Source organism: Amaranthus tricolor, chromosome 12 (genome assembly GCF_026212465.1).
Source record: "Amaranthus tricolor cultivar Red isolate AtriRed21 chromosome 12, ASM2621246v1, whole genome shotgun sequence".
NCBI classification, from domain to species: domain Eukaryota; kingdom Viridiplantae; phylum Streptophyta; class Magnoliopsida; order Caryophyllales; family Amaranthaceae; genus Amaranthus; species Amaranthus tricolor.
The window spans coordinates 3067159-3090000 of NC_080058.1; the positions used below are offsets into that span (position 1 = coordinate 3067159).

At 30.7% G+C, this 22842-nt stretch overlaps 2 protein-coding genes across 3 annotated transcripts in view; one reads left to right on the forward strand and one right to left on the reverse strand.

Annotated features, from left to right (window-relative positions):
- Window positions 1–872: 872 nt before the first annotated feature.
- Window positions 873–9702, forward strand: LOC130796863 (uncharacterized). 2 transcript variants are annotated; one of them, XM_057659284.1, is made up of 4 exons: window positions 873–1524; window positions 5614–5888; window positions 8543–8767; window positions 8941–9702. In XM_057659284.1, exons 1-4 carry the CDS (start codon window positions 1083–1085, stop codon window positions 9421–9423), a joined length of 1425 nt encoding a protein of 474 aa, XP_057515267.1. In that variant the 5' UTR covers window positions 873–1082; the 3' UTR covers window positions 9424–9702. The 2 variants fall into 2 exon arrangements, with proteins under 2 accessions (XP_057515267.1, XP_057515266.1); XM_057659283.1 differs by having other exon boundaries at window positions 919–1524; window positions 5611–5888.
- An 8976-nt stretch (window positions 9703–18678) lies between these two features.
- Window positions 18679–22842, reverse strand: part of LOC130796783 (uncharacterized) — a 4594-nt gene continuing 430 nt past the window's right edge. Inside the window, exons 1-2 of the mRNA XM_057659177.1 lie at window positions 20675–22842; window positions 18679–20548 (exon numbers count right to left, since the gene is read on the reverse strand). The exon at window positions 20675–22842 is cut by the window's right edge and continues 430 nt beyond it. Of these exons, the coding sequence (XP_057515160.1) occupies window positions 19476–20156 (681 nt within the window). The 5' untranslated portion in view covers window positions 20157–20548; window positions 20675–22842 and the 3' untranslated portion in view covers window positions 18679–19475. The remainder of the gene's footprint in view (window positions 20549–20674) is intronic.

Below are 22842 nucleotides of genomic sequence, written 5' to 3' on the forward strand. Positions count from 1 at the left end.
ATGTGGGATCTTGTTTGATTCGTCTCAAAACAAGGATTATTAATATCAACTTTTTATAATTTTTAATTAAGAATAATTTTAGATATTAAGGGTTAAAATGTTGTCTCGACAAGTATGAAAAGTCAAATGGGACATTTAAGCTGAATAGGAGAGTATTTCAATTTGAAAATGATGGATTAGTTTATAGATTTCCTTTTAAGGTTCCACCCTTTAATACATTCCATCCACTAATACATTTCTGATTATCACCATCTACTAAAAGATTAATTATCTCTTTTGATCTTAATTAACCATAAAAGATGTAGCTTATCCTATAACTAAATTTGGTTTTAATAAAATACTTCGACATTTGTACTTTTTATAAACTGCATTGGTTAGTGTTTGTTTCAATTTTTCCCCTATTTGTAAAAAATTATATGGCTAATTAACTAGGATATTGTAATTAGATTTAGCTTAAAATGTAGTTTTCAAATATGAAATATTAATATTAATAATTTAACATTTTGCTCGTTCACTATGAATATTCTTATCTTTAGATTATTTTTTGATAATTCAACATTTGTCTTATTTTGCTTGTGAATAATTCAACCTTTGTCTTAATTAGTTTGCTGGCATCATACCTTATTATTACTTATTATTAGTAATGTGGTATATTGTGGGCAATTGTATAAGGTTAGATTGCTAGAAAATAATCCAAAAGTAAATTTATTCACGGCGGATAAGTGAAATTTTGAATTATTAATATTAACTTTTTCTTTTAGATTTATTAATTTTCATAATTTTTATCTAAACATAATATAAAATATTAATAATTTAAATATTATATTCACTTGCTATTAAGAAAAATATTATTTGAAATTTTGAAAAACAAAATATATAGATTGTGATGTAATGAATTGATGTCACTTAAAAATCTAATAAAGATCCCCCACAACCCAAGAAGACTTTGAAAAGTAGTTTTATACTCCCTCATAATACCCCTAACAAAAAAACCTCCTCCTTTCCTTCATCACTTAATTATTCCTTCAATTATTTCTTCATACATTTAATTTTAATTCTTGCAAGCTTGAAACTCCATAAAAATGGTGATTAGAAGAACAAACTCATCATCATCAACGTCGGCATCGACATCGCCATCGACATCCTCAACTTCTAGAAGCTTCTCAAACACAAAAGTTTTAGCCATAGAATGTATAAGAGGAACTTCTAGAGCTGATGAATGGAGTGGAGATTTGCTACAAACTGGTGATATTGTTGAAGAGATTCAAGTTGGTGGTTTGATATTAAGATCACCTTTTAATGATGGCTATTCTGGGGTTCAAAAACAACTTCATGTTTGTTTTAAGAGTAAACTTACTGCTATCCGAGTTAGAGTTAGAAGAGGTGAGTTTGACTCCGCTGAGTTGACTGGGTGTATTGTTCCTGAAGGCAAGAAGAAAAGATATGTGTTGAGAGCCATTGATGATCCTAATTATGCTGTTGCCTTTTTTGATCGTACGGAGGCTGAATGCTTGCAACTTCAAGGTGATTTTTGCGTTGACTTTTTTATTTGAGATTGTTTTTTTTTATTTATTTAAGTTTTTGTGAATTTATTAGCTAGTTAAATTTTGGATGATAAGATTTGTAGAAAATATATTTCAAAAAATCCCATTTTATAGGTGGTGGGTTGGAATTTGCTTTTTACCTTAGCTTTTTTATGGTCTTTTGAATTTTAGCTTATTGGTTTTGTAAACAGTCAAATAAAAAGTTTGGTAAATAAGTTTTAAGTCAATCGAAAAAACTGACTTTTAAGTCAAAATAAAAAAAAACTACTCAAGATAGTTTTTTTATTGACTTTTGACTTATTTACCCACTTTCTCTAATAAGCTGTCAACAATAAATACTTAAATTTTTCAAAAATCTCCATTATCAACTGGCTTTTTCAACTAGATTAAAATACTAACATTTTCAGTTGGTCAAATAAGCTAAAACAACCAACATTTTCAGTTGGTCAAACAAGTCAATTAAAAAAGCCAACAACAAACTGCAAATTGTCATGCACCCTATAATAATTGTTTTTTTTTTTTTTGAAAAACACAATTTATATTAATCAAATATGAAATTATATGTAAAGATAAAAGATTAATTATAATTTATATTCATGGTTTAACAAGCAACATGAATGCACAATCAAACTTCACAGATGACCATGTCAAATTAGTAATTTTATAATAATAAAAACTAAAAATTGATTTTCGAATAAAATATTCAGTTTGGTTGATAGAAAGTAATTTCTTAATCAGCTTTTTAATTGACTCTAAACTTTAGATTTCTTATTTATCAAACAACTAATTGTCTAATTTGGTAAATGCTTTTAATATTTGGTATTATTATTGTTTTTGAGATGAAAGGCTTTATATTTCTAAGGCAGCTGAGGATACTCCTATTATAAACTAAAAATTCAGAAGTTGGTATGAGTAGTTTTATATTGTCTTTGACAAATCTATCAATTTTTCTTTGATAAATACTCAACAGCTGACAATAAATTTAATACTTAATATATCATTAACTGTTAATAAAAATAAATGCTACAAAAAAGCCAAATAAATCAACTAAATCAACCAATAAGCAATACATAATTGACAAACACCAAACTATAAAAAGGTGGTTTTGTGAAAATTTTTATGGGTTAACAATTAGCGTGATGTATTAAAATTTTTGGGTGTAATTAATATCCTTGAAGATATATTCTTAAGCTAATTAATAAGAAATTAGATGTTTAAAGGATACTAGATTTGGAATTTGATGGATGAATGTTAGAGTATATAACATATCTTGGGGCCTCAACCATTAGCTTAAGCTTTTGGTTGAGTTGGTTCCTTGACATGGTATCAGAAGCCAACGTGAGAGGTCACGGGTTCGAATCTCAACCACCCCTCATTTAAAGTGGAATATTCAACACCTATGCGCATCCACACTTCTAGCCCAATGGGGTCTCGTGTGAGGGGGCGTGTTAGAGTATATAACATATCTTGGGACCTCAACCATCAGCTTAAGCTTTTGGTTGAGTTGGTTCTTTGACAATGAATTGATCATACTTGTTACTATTATGTATGTTTCAAAGTAATTTATGAATTGTCTTATTTACCTCTACTTTGATCTTAGATCATACTATTAATTATTTACACTTTTGTCATTATCTTATGGTAAATAATGATCTCAATGGCGAAGTTAAAAAATAAAAGTTAAAGAAAATAACAAAACTATACGAAATAATGTTAACAATAAAATTTTATGGGAACTAAATTAGATAATAAAAATAAACTGCAAAAGTAGACGGAGAAATTAAAATTCCGTATCATACCTATGTGGCTTCCCACTTGACAATGGTATTGAGATTTTTTTTTTCCTTTTTTTTTTTGAGTTGATGGCATTAAGCTATATGTAACCAATTAATAGTTATGAGAAGCTTAAATGGTGAAAACATTATAAATCTCATGTAGTATGACATGAAGATTTCACTAGTTAGACAATGGCAAACTTTTTGGACTGTTTCTAAGGAATTTATTGTCTGGCATCTATTGCTAATAGATACAAACGTGCGTACGATTTGTTGGATAAGTTCAAAGTACGAAATGCGTCTTTGTTGAAAATTCAATCACTCATTTCATTATAATTTTGTAAATCAACATAAAAATAAATAAGTAGATACCAATAAAATAAACACAATAAAAAATAAATTAAAATCTTAAAAGCCCCACCATAAGCACTTTTAACGAAAATATTTAAAGAGTATTTCCTCTGTTTCATTGAATTTGTATTATTTTTCATTTTTATCCGCCCCACTTAATTGCATCATTTTTATTTATGGACAATGATCCACCACTTTTTTTAATCAAATTTATACATTTTAACTTTATTTTTATTTAATCCACACAATTCATTCTCTCTCTTCATTTATTACCACTTTCTTAAAACTTACTCACATTCTCTTTGATACAAAAAGACAGGAAAATTTTTTTTTCTCGATAAAAAAGTTAGTATTATTTTTATCAATTTCCTAACCTATGCATTAATATCCTATTTAAGCAACTTTATTTAATAGTCATGTCTTATATATACTCTTGGATATAGTGATATTTATCAATACCAATTAATGTAAATAAGAAAAAGCATATTTAGAAAAATCTTTTTAAAAATAAATTATTTAAATAATGTAATGAATAACTTTTAACCTATGCATTTGTGAACCTTTTTTTTTTTAAGAAAAATCTTAGTTTCTATTGTTTACTTTGAAGGTACTTTTAACTTTATGATTGATGGTAAGCTCTTAATCCTTTTAATTTTAATTTTTTTATTTTTAGTTATAAATAAAATTCATTTTCTCTATAATATAGAATTATTCTATCTATTTATTATATTCGATTTAGTCATATTCTTAAAGCCTTTCATGGTAAGAGTTTAGAACCTTGTTATCAATTTAATAGTAAAAAGGTATATAATGTTATCATGGGTGTCAATTCTGCTAATATAATGAATAGTATCAAACTTATTTCTATTTCAAAGTCACACCAGATCTAAAGACCTATTTGAAGGAGATTGTATTTAACAGCAATGTTATAGAGGGAAGACTTCAGTGTTAAATTTTCTTTATAATGATCATGACTTTTTCTATATAAAAATTTATTTGATTAAAATTATTATATATTTGATCGATTGTTACTCTATTGTAGATGTCGTATTATATTTTTATCATTGAATTATTAGGTTTAAAGAAACCCGATACAATACGATTTTGATATAATTGTACCAAGCATCATTTAAGATTGTGGGGTTGTTTCTAAGGGGATCATGTGGGTAGTTAGGTTACTTTTTGTCCTTTGATTTAATAACTATGATTCATAGATACTTAAATGTTGGTACCTTTTTGTTTAAATGTAAAGGAAAAGTGTAGCAATTTGACGGATTAATGGAGAAGAATAGCAAAGGGATGCTAAATACTACTTTAATTTTAATTTTGTTGGTTATATTTGCTTTTTATATACAATTACGTTTCATAAAAATTATAAAATAATATATATTAAATTTATATTTATCGAAATCAATCCAAAAAGATTCACATTGATATATTTAATTATTGTAAATCATTAATTAATATTAAAATTTTTATCTTCTTATATGAAATATTCTAACTATAACTCAGAAGTGAAACAGAGGAGGGAGTAATTCTACTGAAAAATATATTTTAAATGGAGTAAATATTCTAGATGCAAATTAAATATCAGATTTTGTCTCAATTGAAGTAAGTACTATTTTCATAGACAAGATTTTGACTAGGTTCGATACTTATATATTTATATGAAGTACACATATATGTTAAATTAGGCTGGAGTACGTATTGTGAATGTCAGTATTAACGGAAAAAAACAAGTTGTACATATTCATAAGCCAAGGAGATGTAAACCATATGGGAACGAAAATAAGAGCTCCAATAACATATAAAGTGTGCGCACAATTTTTAATTTGTAGAGATAAATTATCCCAACAATATATTTGTTTTACAAATGAAATTTCTTGTAAATGAACTAATATATGTTGATCTGTTTGGTTGTTGATGTGGTTGTATAATAGCAGCTTCGAGGGACTCAAGGTTACAGCATGCATTAAACAGTACACAAATACAAGATGGTTATGTAGCGTATCCATGGGAAAGAAAGATGCAAACAATGCTACAAGTTCCAAATTCTACCTGCTTTTTTTCAATTCTTTTCCTCCCTAAAACTTCACAAACCGGTTTTAATGATGTTGAAGACACTCTTGCTAGAGCTAATGCTTGGCTTAATGCTTCTCAAGCTTCAGGAGTTTCTATTGTCCTTACAAATATACAAACTGAATCCATACTTACCAAGGTAATTTCTTTTGTTATGCATTGGAATTTCATTCCAACTTTGCATTTTCGCAAATGTAGCTATCTCCACTTCTTCAATGCTTTAACAACCTAAAAGTATAAGTCTATTTTCCTTGGAATATATAATAAATTTGCGGCCTCACCATAGTTTTAAAATATTTTTTTATTATTGTAAAATTTATATAAAAAACAAATGAGTATTATTATAGCAGAAGATTTATTTTGTTATTAGGATCTGCCAAACAGTTTGAGTCCGCCTTAGCTTAGTCCTAGATGTAGCGCAAATGCTATAAAAGTCAGAGGTTTAACTTCTTAATAGTCATTTATCAAACACGTTTTTTATACTTATTTGACTAATCAAATTACTTAAAGGCAAAAGCGAATGGTAGTCTAATCCTTTTGAATACAATTAAAAAATTTTAATATTATCAACTTGTTGTTATCATAAGGAAAGTTTTTATACTAACCTTCACTATATAGTGAGTAATAAATTATTTTATCAATAATAAATTATTTTATCAGCAGTTATGATGTTCTTATAAATTTTTTATAGTGATTATTATATTTTATTAGAAAATATTATAATTTTAATAACAATAATATTTAGTTACATTTTTTTTAAAAAATATTTAGTTATATATTTCTTTCTAAATGTATATTTCATACATTTTCAAATGAGATAATCTCATGGTGAGATGATCTTTATTGGACTGACTCATGTATATTTAATATATTAATCACTTATATTTTTTAAGTGACTAATTAGAAAATTAAATAAACAATAAATCTATCTTATTATGATACGCTCTCATATAGGACGAATTGGTTTATATTTATATGCAATTTTGATTTTGATAGAAATACTAATAAACTAGGACTACACAAATGTAGCGTGTTGAGTAGAACGATTCAACAAGACGAGTTAGGATTAGGATGGGCCATTTTCTGACGAGCGGTGTTGGGCTGCCTGCTATTTTGCTATACTGATCCGAACAAAACTCTAAACCCTAAACATGGTTAAAATCCATTCTTAACCTACTAGGTTGAGCTGAATTAAGCATTTGTGTTATAATATTACTATCCTTCATTTTTTTCAATAACTATTTATTTTGATAAAATTCTCAGATATAAGAAAGGTTTTTAGCCATAAAACATACTTTCGCCATTGTTAAGTACTTGCAATGTTTAACTTTATACGTAGTCAAATGCATCAATTCAATCCTTAATATTTTCAATTATGCATAATAAAACTAATAAAAATTTGTTATTACTAATAATATTGCATTGAGCTAATCAAACAAGATCCCACTTGCCTATATCTTAACTTATAGATTAAAATAATTAATCACAAATTAAAGATATTAATAAATAAATAATGGAATATCCCTAATATTCCATTTATATCAAAACTGAGAAAGTATCATATAATGAGTCAAGTTTGTAAAGACCTTTCCCATCTTTATTAAGATTAATAGAAGTACTTATTTTTAATTGGTTGACATAAAGATTTTACAACATGTTTGATTATCTGTATTAAATGATGAAAATAATAATAGAAGTTAATGTAATTGTGGTGAAAAAAATTCTTGACAAATTTAATGGTCCTATGCAGGCAGACCCTGAGTTTTTTAGGGCCTGAGGCAAGATATTTTTTATGGGCCCCCAACTACTACACACACAAAAAATACAATATCGTAATAGAAAAAGTGTATGCATCGATATGCAAAATCACTAATAAAAGTTTTCAAAAGTTCTTTTTTTCGTTGTCCTTTTTTCTTTTTTTCACTTCAAGATAAATGTTTTTTAGACATTATTTTATCAATTCTAAATAATTCAAGAAATATAATTAAAAACTACTCATAAACTTGCTTTTTTATACTCACAAAAGTTTTATCAAAGAAAAAGTACTAAATCAAAATTGCAATCATAACTTAATAATCTAACACAACATTAAAATTAAAAATTACTAACATAGTAAATTAATAAATCAAAATTACTAACATAATAAATTCATAAATTAAAAATGACTTCAAGTAAGTTGTGATTGTTAGGTTTTAATTTACAAATCAAATTTTAAATAGTGATATAACCATGAATTAAGATTTGATGATGATAAATTAAAATTAAAATCAAAGTAAAATTATATTTTTGTATTTTTGATGGAAAATAAAAAATAAGTTATACGGTTACCTTTGGCAAGTTGACTCGGGCACTTAGTTTTCCAATCCCAGTAATTATTACTTGCACTAATTTGTTTTGTAGCAGTAGATGTAATGTAATACAATAGTAATAAGAATTTACGTTGTGTTTTAATTGTTCTTCAATGGTGTTTCTTAACTCTCAAGAATGGCAATAGCGTTTCCCAGTGCAGTAATTACCCTAATTAATTAAAGTTTTACTTTTTCTTAATAATTCCGCTTCCCAAACCCTTTAATTAGGCCTTCATAATTATTTGGGACTGTACATTAGGATGTGAGACTGGGAGGTTTTCTAATTTAAAAAAGAGGGCCCTGACAATAGGCTCAGCTCGCCCCCCCCCCCCCCCCCACACATACGGCACTCGTACGGTCATACGTATTCTATATCAATCGTGGACTAGTTTTGACATGAATTGTATGTTGGTTCTTAATTTTTGTTTATTTGAATTTGCAACAGATATCTGGTGAAACGGCTTCATCGACAGTAAGCGCATCATCATTATCAGATTTTCCAAATTTGGCAAATGCAAGTCTGTATGGATTTGAAGATTACCACGGTGTTGATATTGGTGTTGTGAGAGCAGTCCGGCTTTGGTATTCTCCCATTCAAGAGTATCCAATTGAGATTAACATTGAAGAGGGCGATGTTAAACTTGGTTTTGCTGTTAGTCGTACTGAAGAGGTATTTCACTCTAAATTCAATCATTATCAAATTTTCACTTATTTTTCATATATTTTTGGAGTAGCTACGCTAGGTACCGTTATTTTCTTGTAACGAGTCTTAATCTACCAGTTCTCAAGTCGATTTAAAGTCTTTGACGGGTCACTTTACTTACCAATGAGCACATATTGTAGGGATTTATATACATATCATCAGTTCTAGAAGGTGATTGGAATGTACCATCTGCAAGATCAGGCCTAAATGAGCTATACAAAGATGCTACAAGAGAATCTAAACTCTTAGTAATCTCCCGAGTAAACAACCAAAAAGTCCTTCCTTGGATAGTTTCACCCACAAGTGCCATACAATGTTTTGACACAGTTTCTCTTAGTCAGAAACTCTCTTTGCACAGGCATGCTCAAGCACCCCTGCTGTTTCATCTCTTGATGCAACAAGACTCGTCTTTCGGTCCTACACGACGACAAAATGATCGTCCTATTCCGTGTGCTATGCCATCAAATCAAACGAAACAAAATTACGCCCTTTCGACAGCCACAGTCTTCAATGACGCGGATTTTAATGGTGATCAGATTCATCAGCTAGGGCTTGCAAGAGACACTGCAGGGGAAGATTCGTTTAGATTTCATAATTTTGCGTTGCCTGATAATTGGGTTTGAACGGTGTAACATAATTTATAAATTCGCGATTCACTCGAAATGACTCTAAAATATTCCAAAATCGGCTATATTTCGCTCTTTTTGATTCGCGATTCACAAGGTGATAATGAATTTGAAAGTCAACCACTATATGTTGTGTTAGTGAATAATAGTGATCTGAACGTGTCAAATTGTTGGTATAGTTAATACAAACATGTACCAGCAAATTATGTTGCAGTTTGTATATATTGAATGAGAGTTAGTGTGATGTTCGTAATACACTGATTTACTTTTTGGCGCTTTTAACTAGTGGTTATGCTTAAATACCTAAGGAATTAATATAATACTAGACACCAACATAAACTTGACTCGTATATGATATGCTTAGATTATGTTAATAAAAAATATTAAGGAGTTTTATTGTATCTTATCGATTAGTGTTATTTTGGCAGTAGGGTAAGGTGATTAAAATAAAAGATTCATTTATGATTGGTTCTTTTAACGATTTTTATTATCTTTGCAGTTTGTATTAATTAGTGTTGTTTGCCAGTAGGGTAAGATGATTAAAATAAAAGATTCATTTATGATTGGCTCTTTTAACGATTTTTATTATCTTTGCAGTTTGTATTAATTAGTGTTGTTTGCTAGTAGGGTAAGGTGATTAAAATAAAAGATTCATTTATGATCGGCTCTTTTAACGATTTTTATTATCTTTGCAGTTTGTATTAATTAGTGTTGTTTGCCAGTAGGATAAGGTGATTAAAATAAAAGATTTACTTTAATAAAAATTAGTAAGGAGGTTTATTGTATCCTATCAATTAGTGTTATTTGCTAGTAGAGTAAGGTGTTTAAAATAAAATATTCATTCATGATTTGCGCTTGCTTTATCGGTTTTTATTAACTTTGCAATTTGCATTAATTAGTGTTATTTGCCATTAGGGTAAGGTGATTAAAATAAAAAATTTATTCATGATTCACGCCTACTTTATCGATTTTTATTATCTATACATTAGGTGCAAATGTTTAGTATAAATTCTCTAAAATTAATTAGCAATTGTAATAATTTTTAAAATATATATAAATTTGATTTCAACAAATTAAATACACCTATTTTTATAATCTAAACATATCCACTAGTATAATACAACTTATACTCCACTAGTTAGTAAATACAGTAACTAATGCTATGCTATACTACTCTAATACGGTAAATTCTACACTCATACAATATTGCTACAATCAATCCTTAACCAATAATGTAGTAATATTAATAAAATGTAATAATTGAAATTAGTTTTTATAACAATATAATTATTGCTTGACTGAGTAAATTGCTTGATTGAATAAATAATTACTGATTATATGTTTTGCCAAAAAAATAGCTATTTTTGTGAAATAAACGACCTTTTATGAAATAAATTTGTGTCAAAATTGTTATGCTTGCAATCATACTGTCCATATAATCTAATAATTCACTTATTCTCAATAAAGAGCTCTTAGAATATATTATTTGTCATTTTCCAATAAAATTAATAATATGTTAATGTTGAATTTTTTTTTTTTGAATTAGATAAATTAGTTTATACTATAAAAGATATGCATTGATGGCTATATAATAAAGTTTATATTTTACAACCATAATATTACTTGTAAAATAATTGTGACCAAATCAGGCATAACTATGTAAAGTTTTCAAAAATATTTTAATGAACTAATTTGATCTAATGTAATATATTTGAAAATTTATCTTTAATGCTTAAAATCATCATTAATATAATAAAATTTTTTAAATATCACAAATCACATTTTAACCTCTAAAAATGTTCCATTTAGCAAAACTTTATAAAATTTGGAATTTTTGAGCTTTTTTATAGTATTATATGATTCTTAACTTTTAATTAATAACTACAATTTTAATTTTCACACTATCTAATATACATTATATTAACATTAAATATAATTACGGCCGCAATTTTTATTTTTAACAAATTACTGCATCAAAAATAAGTCACATGTATTGTTGTCAATTACCAAATTTCAATGGCTTTTTTAGATGATGACGTATTAGATTTAGATTTTATCTTTGACTAAAACATAGTGACATTTGACTAGGATTTCTATAGATTTTATATAACTAACCTAATTAATGAACCTCTTTTCCCACATTTTAAAATCATTTCTTTTACTTTAGTTTAGTTTTTATTTTAAAATAATTTTTTCAAAAATTAATTTCTTATTTATTTTTTAATTTATATATTTATTTTTTTAATTTATATACTTATTTATTTGAACATTAATTTTGTATTATATTTTAAAAGTATTTATTTTTTTAAAAAAAGTAGATATGATAGGTAAAAATTGATGTTAAATGTCTTTTTGATTTGCAAGCCTAAAATTTTGAAGTATAAGTACTCAATTCTTCACTACCCCTTGAAAATAATTCAGAAGTTTGTTTTTCGAAAAATAATTATTACAATATGTAAATAGTAAATACGACAATATTTAGTGAATATTCAAACTTAAGGTGAGATCGTCTCACATAAAATTTTGAAATTAAAAAAAATATATTTTTTTTTAAAACACAAATTGGATTATTGAAAATGGAAAATTTTGATGAACGGCCCAAGAAATTTGGCAACCTGTGTTCAAAAATAAGTGAGTGGCCGGACGCATAATGGATGAGCCTGATAATCAGTACAGTCTAATACAACAATAGTAACTAATGGAAATAATGCTTCACCATAAATATTCATTTGAATTTGTCATCGGTAACAACTCATGTAATTAAGTAAAATATGTAATATAAATATAAAATTTAGGAATAGCTCCAATTACATATTATCGTTATCTTTATGAAATTATAAAATTCCCAACATGTAAAAATTGATATAAATTGGTTATAATAATATAACGACTGCATGATTGTATAGTAATACTGCTCTTTAAAATAACTTATATGAACTCTTTTTAATTCAAATTAAAAATATAAAAAAATGACTCCTGTATAATATCGTCTTATAGTGAGTCAGATCAAAAATGCTTGTTTAATATATAAAATGTTAATTTTAACATTCAAAATAATGTGTTAAATATAATATACTAATTAAAAGTAATTACTTTAAGATTCTGAGTAATCACTTTAGGTTATAAGTAATCTCTTTTAGACTACACTTTAAGTTATAATTAGTCATTTAAAAATTATAAGTAATCATTTTATGGTTATAAGTAATAATTTGAAAACTGCATATGTACATTGAGTCAATCCAAAAAGATAGTCTCACCATGAAACAATCTCATTTAATACAATAAAATATTATAAAATGATGACTTTTAATATGTGATGAATCAATTCAACTATCTCTATTTTTATTTTGTGTTAAACTTCATATTTTACAAACATCAATTGAATTTTAATCAAATAAATACTAACCTAGATTCCCCTATCATTATATTCATGGAGATCAATAATCCAATCCACAAATAACATTTATCGCAAAATGAATGCCATATACTACTTCTATAATATACTACATATTTAAAAAATATAGATGTTTATTTAAAAAATACTATTCGAGGTCAAGGGATTATTTGATCGCATTTTTCTCTATGATATGAGCTGTCATCGTTCTACCATCTTCAGACCTGATCATAATTCTTCATGAACGGAATACACTGAGTATGATAATAATAAGATGTTTATTTAAATCAAAAGATAGAATTTCGGAATCCTCCTTTTGGGAGGGGAACAATCACAAAAAGACGATCTTTAAACAGTCTACGAGGGAAACCAAGAGGAATAAAATTTCCTACAACTTTTTCCCACATAATGTTAAGCAATACCACCGATCTACCAATGTATTTTAAACTAAAAAATATTTATAAAACATTGCATTATAATTTTTCAGTACAATAATAAATAATAAAAATAAAGTATAGGTAGTGTCCAGTAGATTGCACAAGTTTGATTTTAAACCTTTACTGAATCCTGTTTGATTCCTTTTAGAAAAAATACTGCATAATTGTGGCTATGAATGAGAATATGAAAATTGAAAGAAATTGAAAATGACAATTCATTTTTATTTCTAAATTTACAATTTTTGTAATTTAAAAAGATTTTTTTACAGAAAAAGTAGAATAAAATCAGAAAAGTAAATTGTGGCTTGCTTGCAAGTTGCAAATAACTATAGAGAAAGGGACATCTATGCTATGCATATTGACTTGTACTTTGAAAGGTGTTGCATTTAGGATGCATGCACAATAGAAAATCAATGATCTTTTTATATATACTGCAAATTTCCAAAAAAAATGGTTGATATTTTTCAATCATAAATATTACTTCATCAACTCACGAAAAATATTAAATATACGAGTAAGAAAATTAATTTATAATTATATTTTATTATTGAAGTTTTGTTTGTTAACCATCATCTTTTGCACTTTAAACTATTTTTAAAAATCAATCTTGATAGTTACTTGCATTTGATTATAATTGCATCCAAATGTATTAAGATGGGCAAATGAGTAAAAAGGGGTGTTTGTCCTTCAATTATTTGGTTAACATTTTGACTTTTAGTTTTTTTATTGGTCTAAGTTGATCAAACAGTTAAAAAAATATTTAGTAATTGACTTTTAAGCCAACTAAAAGCTGATTTTATTATCGAAACTAAAAAAAACTACTTAAATCAATTAGCTTTATTAGTAGTTTTTGCTTAGGTGCATACGATGAATGGGTATAAAATACTTATTTGTATGGATTATTTTTCCACCTTTGATTAATAACTAAAGTCTCAAGTTCAAATATAGTTTCTTGCAAAAAAAAAAAAATAATAAATAAAAAATTATCTTCAACTTATATATATGTACGATTATTACTTTCCAACAAAATTTCTCTTTTTATTGCATTTGATGAAGGAATTTGTTTTTTTATTAGATGACAAAAAGAAAAGGAAAAATTTGCTTAATTACAACTTGCAAGTATCTCTTGAATGTTATTTAATGATTAAGCATGATTAAGTCATGTATCTTCTGAAAACCTAATTATTTGTTTGTATATGGAACTTCCAAAGACATAAATCCATCCAAAAGCATTGAGATAATGTTATGGTCATGAATTTTGAAATTTGTGAACAACATATTATGGAAGTTGTTGGAAATAGTTATGATAGTCATTGTCTCTTAAAAGTATCCTAAGATTAACTTTTTTGACAATTAGGCATACTAATTGCCCATTACATTTATATTTATAAGCTACTTTAATAGCCTAATTGGACCACCTTAGGATTGCATTGGAACTTAGCAATTAGCATCACCAATAAATAGTAGAGTTTTGCAGCAGGGCAATCGTGGCGTCGTGGCGAGATGCTGTCACTGTGATTGTCCATGGAAGATTAGAACACTAAAAAGACCAAATTAAAGCAAGAAAAAAGGAAAATAAAGATGTTAAAAATGAAACCCCCAAAGAGAACGAAAAGACAGGAAAGAAGTATAAGTAATTAATTAGCTTTCCAATGCATTAAATATTAGATTAATTAAAAATAATAAATTACTTATTGTACGCTTATTTGATATTAGATTAATATAATTATTGTCCCAATTGTGACCTAAATTTGAATTTCGAGTACAATATATACCTATATGATTTATTGTACGTAAAACATAACATAATTAAGAAGATTACGATAAAAATACTTATTATAAGGGCTAATAGAAATTTTAGTTTTTGTGAATATAGAGAAGACTTTGAAAGATTACTTGTCATTCGATTAAGTCGAATTTGAGTCGTTCAAGTTCAATTCAGATCAAGTAGTTTGTAAATATAAGTTAAAATAAAATTAAATATGATGTTTTTTTATACGTTTCAATGCAAGTATTATTAATATTAAATTTAATATCAAATTTTTATAAATTTTAGTTATGTATAATTAGAGATATTAAAGTTTAATAATTATTTTGATAAACATATTCAAACCAGTTTGAACAAAGTGGTCGTGAAATATTGGAATATATCTTAAGTCATGATAACCCAAAACCAATAACAAAAAGGTTAGGTTACTTAATTAAGGTGGTCATTTCTCATCAAGATTAGTTAAAAAGAAGGATAAGCCTTTTGCATGTGGAGGTTGACAAACAACAGATCATGAAGCTTTTTTGGGGTGGTTGATTTACAAAGTTGATTACACTTAAAATAATCATCTATTTATACTAAAAGTAGTTATGGGAAGCAACAAACCAACAAATGGCTTTGAGCGTTACACAAAACCTTTTTTTAATCCTACATGGAATTCCATTTAGTATACAATATTACATAATCATTTACTCTTATACAACAATTCCGTATCCCACATGGTATGCAGTATGCTACTACTTGAGTACTCCCTTTTATTTACACGATCTTTAAATATCGTCATCTTTTTTATTTTTATCGTCACCCCTATTTTAATAAATTTACGAATTTATTCCTAGACTTAAAATTTCTTATATATACTCCATCCTCACTAAATAACACCCTTATCACTCTTAAAACATTAAATTACAACATAAAATTAGTAGATCAAAAGCTAAGAAATTCAAACCGCACATAAATAATCGAGGTAATTTTCATTCAAATTTAATTAATTTAAAAAAAAATAAAAAAAAACATGCGACTGAGCCGTGGCCGAGCCGCACGCGACTACTGTTTTTTTAAATAATATATAATAATAATAATAATAATAATAATAATATTATTATTATTATTATTATTATTATTATTATTATTATTCTTAATTTAGAAAATTAATTAGAACAGTAATAATAATAATATAATTAATATTTTTGTTGTTAAATTATATTTGTTCATAATGATTAGTTAAATATTGTTATTGTTAAATTATATTTGTTGATAATGTGTAGTTTAATATGTAAATTAATTATTGTCTTTTGTTCGTGTGGTTAATTTAACGTAACGTTTGATTATTTTTATTTATTAATAATAATTAATTAAATTATAAAAATTGTAGTAAATGGTTGGTAATCAAGGGAAAAGAAAGGGTTTTTTTAGACACTTGTTGAGCGATATAGTTCTAGGCCTACCCTACTCAGAGGGGACCCTCATGAGAGGGGGATTACGGGTTCTACTAGGAGGGCTAGGAAGGAGGAGGCTGCCAAACACAGTGAGGCCCAACGGTCGAGTACACTGCACCAAGTGCGCACTCGGTTTGATGACCAGGCTAGCCTCCAGAGTAGTTGGGGAGTTTCTAGTGATGATGATGAGTACCAAGGCTCTGTTGGTTGCCCAGTGGATTGGACTGTTGTCCGCGGGCACGACGGTAAATTCACGCGTGTCGGTCCTAGTTCTGCAGGTGCATCTGAGCATGCTGGATATAGTCACGTTGATAATGAGCCGCCACGGGGGAGCAGGCGCTCACAATTTGCTTGAACGGACTGGTTGATCACATCGCCCCAGCCCGAGGGGCCCACTGATATGTGCTTGATACCCAGCTATGGCGGGCACATAGCTAAAGTTATTTTTGACGTCTCTGTGCGTAAGCCTCCAATTCTGGAGTGCCGAAGTAGAAAGAAGCCGTTGGAGGCGATCATCGGATTGTGGGATATGTCTGATGCACTTTACGATGTTCTACCTACCACTCCCCTCAGCCGGCTACCGTACATTATGCACCAGCACATTGACTGTGCTTTGTATCAAACTTCGTGGAGAGGTGGCAGCCGGATACGAACACCTTCCACATGCCCTGGGGGGAGATGACGATTATGTTACACGAAATGCAACGCATATTGGGCATAGGTATTGAAGGTTCACTACTGACTGAACCTGCTGAGGGGGAGTGGAAGCTCGCTATTTCTGGTCTGTTTGGGGAGCCCATGTCCGAGCTTTGACGGAAAAGGATATTCATCAGCGGTTGCATCAACGTTGATGAAGTTATGAACTTGTGCCATCGGTCCCAGGCTATGGAGACCCAGTCGACAACCTATTACATGGCTATTGTCGCCTCTATACTGCTGGCGGATAAGACCAGAATATGCGACCTCACCCGATACTAACCGTCAATGTCGATCAAGATGAGATCGATTGGGGTGCGGTGACGCTGGCGTACATGTATCGGCAACTGAGAATGGCGTCTAGGGCTGGTTGCCTCACATTGCTTCAGACATGGATTTGCGAGTACTTTCCAGCCTTCCGCCCCCATCCTCGTCAAGTAGATGTGCGTAATAAGACTAGGGCGCAGATGTGGTCCACGCCCAAGCCAGGTCGTGAGATCAACAGGCTGAGGGACTGCAGGAGTATATTGGACTCCTTGACGGAAACTCAGGTATTGTACATCACATCACACTTTGTTATGCATGTTATTTTAATTTTAGATTATTTTTTTATGCTAATTTCGATTGTATGCAGGTGGAATGGAGTCCGTACATGACTTCTCTAAGGGCGTTGCTAAATGAGCACCCACGCACCACCTACATCGGGGGTATCACTTGCTTTGATATCGTCAAAGTGTATTTTCCAGAGAGGACAGTGCGACAGCTGGGCTTTGTGCAAGCTATTCCCCCCCCCCCCCTATTAGACCCACTCACGCTCTACGACCGGCTCACGGTACCTATTCCGTGACCTTTGCTTCTCCGCCTATTTACACGGAGGCATGGAATAGGTTCCCCTTTTGTGGTTGCATTGGTGATCAAACACTTCGTCGGGCATCTGTTCCATCAGAGCCTGATCCTAGTTACGTTGATTGGTTCAGAGTATCTTCCTACCCATATCTCCTCCCCGGCGAAGGACCGAGTGCCGATTTTGGTCCAGTTGAAAGCAGAGTGGAATACTAAAGTTTTTTCAATTTATTTGTTTCCTATTATGTGTTTGTGTTATTTAGATGCTGTTTATTAAAGTTTCTAAATGAATGGCCGAGTCGAGTCGCTCCATTGCTGAGATTGCCTTTTGTTTCGAAAATGAGCCCTTGGGAAAGACAAGTTGTTGATCTATACGTTGATGATGTTAGAGATTTAATTGCAGAATGGCAAGCTTTTAAGGGGCATGGCCCTTCATAGACTGTTTGTTTTTGTAATTTAAAACTAATTTACATCGCTTTTATTTATTTATATCAATTCTTTTTACATTATAGTTAAATTAATTTACATCAATGCTTTTATTAATTTACATCAATTCTATACATATTGAATTCTATCCACGTATTGAATCCCATCTACATATATAGTTATACTAAATAATAATGTACACAATAGTAACACTATGGACTATTTACAAATTGAATTCTATCTACCTGTATAGTTAAACTAAATAATGATATACACAATAGTTATACTATGGGCTATCTAAATTTACAGCATCTTCAGCGGTGTTATTAATTTGTGGTGGTGGTGACCCGTATAGTCTATTCCAAAGCAAAATCATGCTACTAAAATGTGTTTCTATATGTCTTGAGGAATTGTCAACTGCTTCTCTCCATGATTGCTGGACTGGCGGCAGTGGAGATGAATCATCGTTCATTAATAGTTGAAAAAAATGATTTCTATTCACCCAACATATATGTATAACTTTATTTACACTATGCACACCCGCTGCTTTTCTTAACGGAAGAATTAAACAGTTATAGTATGGATTACCGTCAGCAGAACCATAACACGCAATGTCATTGTTAAGAAACGTTGCTGCAGAGTACAATGCCATCGATGCATCCAACCAGTGTATAAACGGAGCAGGTCCATTGCTATGCGAACCAATACTAAATATAGCGTTATCTAACGCCTCTGCTGATAGATACACACATAGGTATTGCTCTCTGTTCATTTGCATTTCTATACACATCACACGTCTTAAAAAAGGACATGCCTCCTCGCCTCCCAACTCTGTGACGACAATAGCTCTAAATCCACAATTATCGTCACCCATAACATCAATCCAATCAAACAAGTAAGGAGGGAGAATATGCGGAATGTAATTCGGCCATGGAAAAAATGAAAATTCACGACCACTAGATCACTAGATGAGTTAGTAACATTATTAAAATTAAAGTTAGTAACATTAAGCTGTAATAAACGTATGTGAATAACGGAAAGGAAAGTCATGTATCGGATGAGTTGAAACTAAACTTAATTCCAACTGAGGATTGCATTTCTCGATCACTAGATCTACCACTAGATCTCCCGCAGGATGAAGATCTAGACCCTCGACCATGAGAAGATGATCTGCTATATTCAATTGCGCTTTTATTTCTTCTAAGGGTTTTGCTTGTGGTTGGTCTTCCCTTTCTAGGGGGGCTTGCGTAAGACTCAGAATTATCGGCTCCATCAGGTTGTAATTCATCTTCAAGAACCTGAGACAAGTGTCGTACAACTGCGGGATCAACTTTTAACACTTCATCGACCAACGATTGAAAGTACTCTTTGTCGTCGGCGTTTGCGTGCCATACTCCTTCGTTGGTGTCAGCCCCTACCTCTGTGTACGTCAAAGTTCTCCGGAATGGATGAATGTCATCCAAATATAAAGAACCATGTGACCTGAGCGACAAATAGAAATAACAAGCACAAGGCAATCCATGGGTGCGTTGAACTGCACAACTGCATTTGTAAAATAGATAATCACCCAAATCTAACATACAGTTATGCTCAAGCCGCAACTGCTCCAAGGAAAAAATAGATACATGATGATATAAAGGTCTAAAGAAATGATGTCGCAACGACCTTGAAATAGAATTCATGGATTCCTGTAGCGCTTGTCGGATCCTGGCTTGCTGATTTGTCATCTATGCGTGTGCCCTTTTAGAAAGGGTATTAAATGAGCTATTACCACTACCAAGATGATACTTAAAAGAAGAGTGTTGGCTTTCAACTCTGTTGGTAGTCTGGTTACCCATGTGTAAACAGTCATTCGTCCATGCACGCATGAATTTCTCTTTAAGTGGAATCCGTGTTCTAGCCAAATATCGAACCACCTTTCTGTTCTTAACCGACCAGGTAGTCACAATCGATTGCCATCTGTCTTCAAATTTGGCAAGTGTAGAACTGTTAACCAAGGGGTTCCATCTACTTCTCCTGAATATCTGCCCTTGTTGATTTCTATTCACGCCCCATAACTTGTCCACCATGTTCTCAACGTCGTTGCCAATATGCCATACGCATAACAAATGTCGTACATCTACATTAGACACAACATTGAACGTAATTAAGACATATTTAATAAATAGAACGACAATAATTAATCAATAAAACCAACATATTCAATAAATAGAACGACAATAATTAATCAACCAAACCTTTTTACCTGGGAAGACATCACGAATAGCTGCAGATAAACCCTCATCTCAATCAGTTACACTAACACTAGGAGTCTGAGTTCTGCAAAAATATCTCTCAATCCCTGCAACAACCACAAATATGATACAGCCGCCTCATCTCCCATCAAACAAAACACAACCAAGAAGTTGTGATTGGTTGGTGTCCTTCTGATTACTTCACACAGTGGCCACTTTTGTTTGTTTGTTTTGTACGTTGTATCTATAAACACAACATACGGCCACATACGTATCAACTGGATGGAGGTAGGATTTACAACTAATAATCTGCTCAATTCACTTTCGCTACCCAAGTTTGTCCAAACCACGTAATTATACTCTATGGCCATATAAAAACAGTGTTGAAGGGGAGTCCTACCCTCCATCTCTTCTCTCCTTATTGATTACCTAACATTATATATCTGATTCATACTAGCAAAAAAAACCAGAAAAAATTTCTCTAATTGAAGTCATGATAAAGGCAGGTTGCATGCCGGTTGCACTAAACTCTCGTATGTGCTGCTGAATATCTACATTCCACCTATTTGCCTTTACGTGACCATCTCTGTAGACTAAAAATCGGTGGTTATGCCTACTTTTTTCCCCAGGACACACCCTCACCGTCCAAGGTCTTTCTCCTGGTTTACGACTACTTGCTACAATCATAAACTTACACCGACATGTTCTACTTTTAGAACCAGGTCGGACAGCATTATCTAGGTTATGCAAATCACCCCTAATATTACCATAGCGGTGACATCTTAAATACAAATTGACTCTAAAACGTCCTTTTTTTGTTTATAAGATGCACGTTGATCTGTGCACTTTATACTATACTTTTATGCTCCCTTCCCTTGCATTTTATGGCATTTTGATGTGTGATTTCACATTTTTCATGTGGTTTTACGCTTGGTTGGAGTTTTGTGTGTCTTTGATTATTTCAGGCCATTTTACTCCACTCTTGTATTGGAAGCGAATCACTCCTGAGCATTAGAATGTGTGCTTCGAGATTTGGCAGAGTTCGAGACCGCATTACGACACTTTTGTGAGCTCACGGGCCCATTCGGACATGCTTTTAGTCCCGTTGGGTTTCGTTTGTACTTTTACCGCGTTCTCATGAAGAAAAGTAAGCACAAGATGATAGGCCCGGGCGGGTATTTTCATACCCGGGTGATTTCAAGCAAGAAATAAGAACGTAAGCATCCAAGCCCAGGACCCGGTCGGGTCAAGCTTAAACCCGGCCGGGTTTGTCTAAAATCACTTGCTGGAATGATCAACCCACAGACCCGGTCGGGTCTTGCTTAAACCCGGTCAGGTCCTGCAATTTCTATTCTCTGGAAAATTCTCAGCACACGGACCCGGTCGGGTCTTTCATAAACCCGGTCCGGTCTTCCAGAAACCCGGTCCGATCTGTCAGAAACCCGGTCCGGTCCTGCTTTAATAACCGTTTTCCGTGCAATTTTCTTATTTAATCACTAGGGAATGTAATAGAACGGGGAGGTTAACAATTTTTCTCAGTTTTTTAGAGACTTTTAATTCTTCACTTTGGGGAAGAAACTTTATAACTTCATTTACTTTCGTTCGTCATTTGGTATTTGAATTCAAGTACTATTTCTTTATCCATTTTCTTGTTATTATTTTTAATCATGTTTCTTTTAATGAATTCTTGTTTTGTTGCAATTAATATGTGTGAATAGTTTCTTAATCTAGGGTTAGATGGAACCCTAGCCATGATTTTGATGATGAATTATTGAGTTTCAATCCCTTTTTGTTATGCATAATCCTTGTTCATGCCAATCTCTTATGCTAGTTAACTTACGTTTTTCAATGGAAACTTTGGAAATTGTGGTTAACAATTTATTCTTCGTTAACGAAAGTTAGAGTTGAATGAATTGCCTTTTAGATCAAGGACTTGATAATCTTCATGAAAATAGATAGATTTGATTGTTGGATCTTATAGAATACTGTGCTCAATGTCATTATTATACTTGATTCCATGAAAATAGGTTTGATAGTATGGTAGTGAAGCTAATAGTCTTCGAAAGGAGTTATTAGTATTCTTAATGGTGTATTCGTCCTATTGAACTTGGTTATGATTGTTGTAAGGGTAGTAGGATCTCATTGTCATCATATCATGCTAGTGGGGAAGTTTATCCCT

Coding starts and splice junctions, on each gene's coding strand:
- LOC130796863 (XM_057659283.1), top strand. CDS start 1,083: ATGGTGATTAGAAGAACAAACTCATCATCATCAACGTCGGCATCGACA. Junction 5,889..8,542: donor CTGAATCCATACTTACCAAG/GTAATTTCTTTT, acceptor AATTTGCAACAG/ATATCTGGTGAAACGGCTTC. Junction 8,768..8,940: donor CTGTTAGTCGTACTGAAGAG/GTATTTCACTCT, acceptor CACATATTGTAG/GGATTTATATACATATCATC.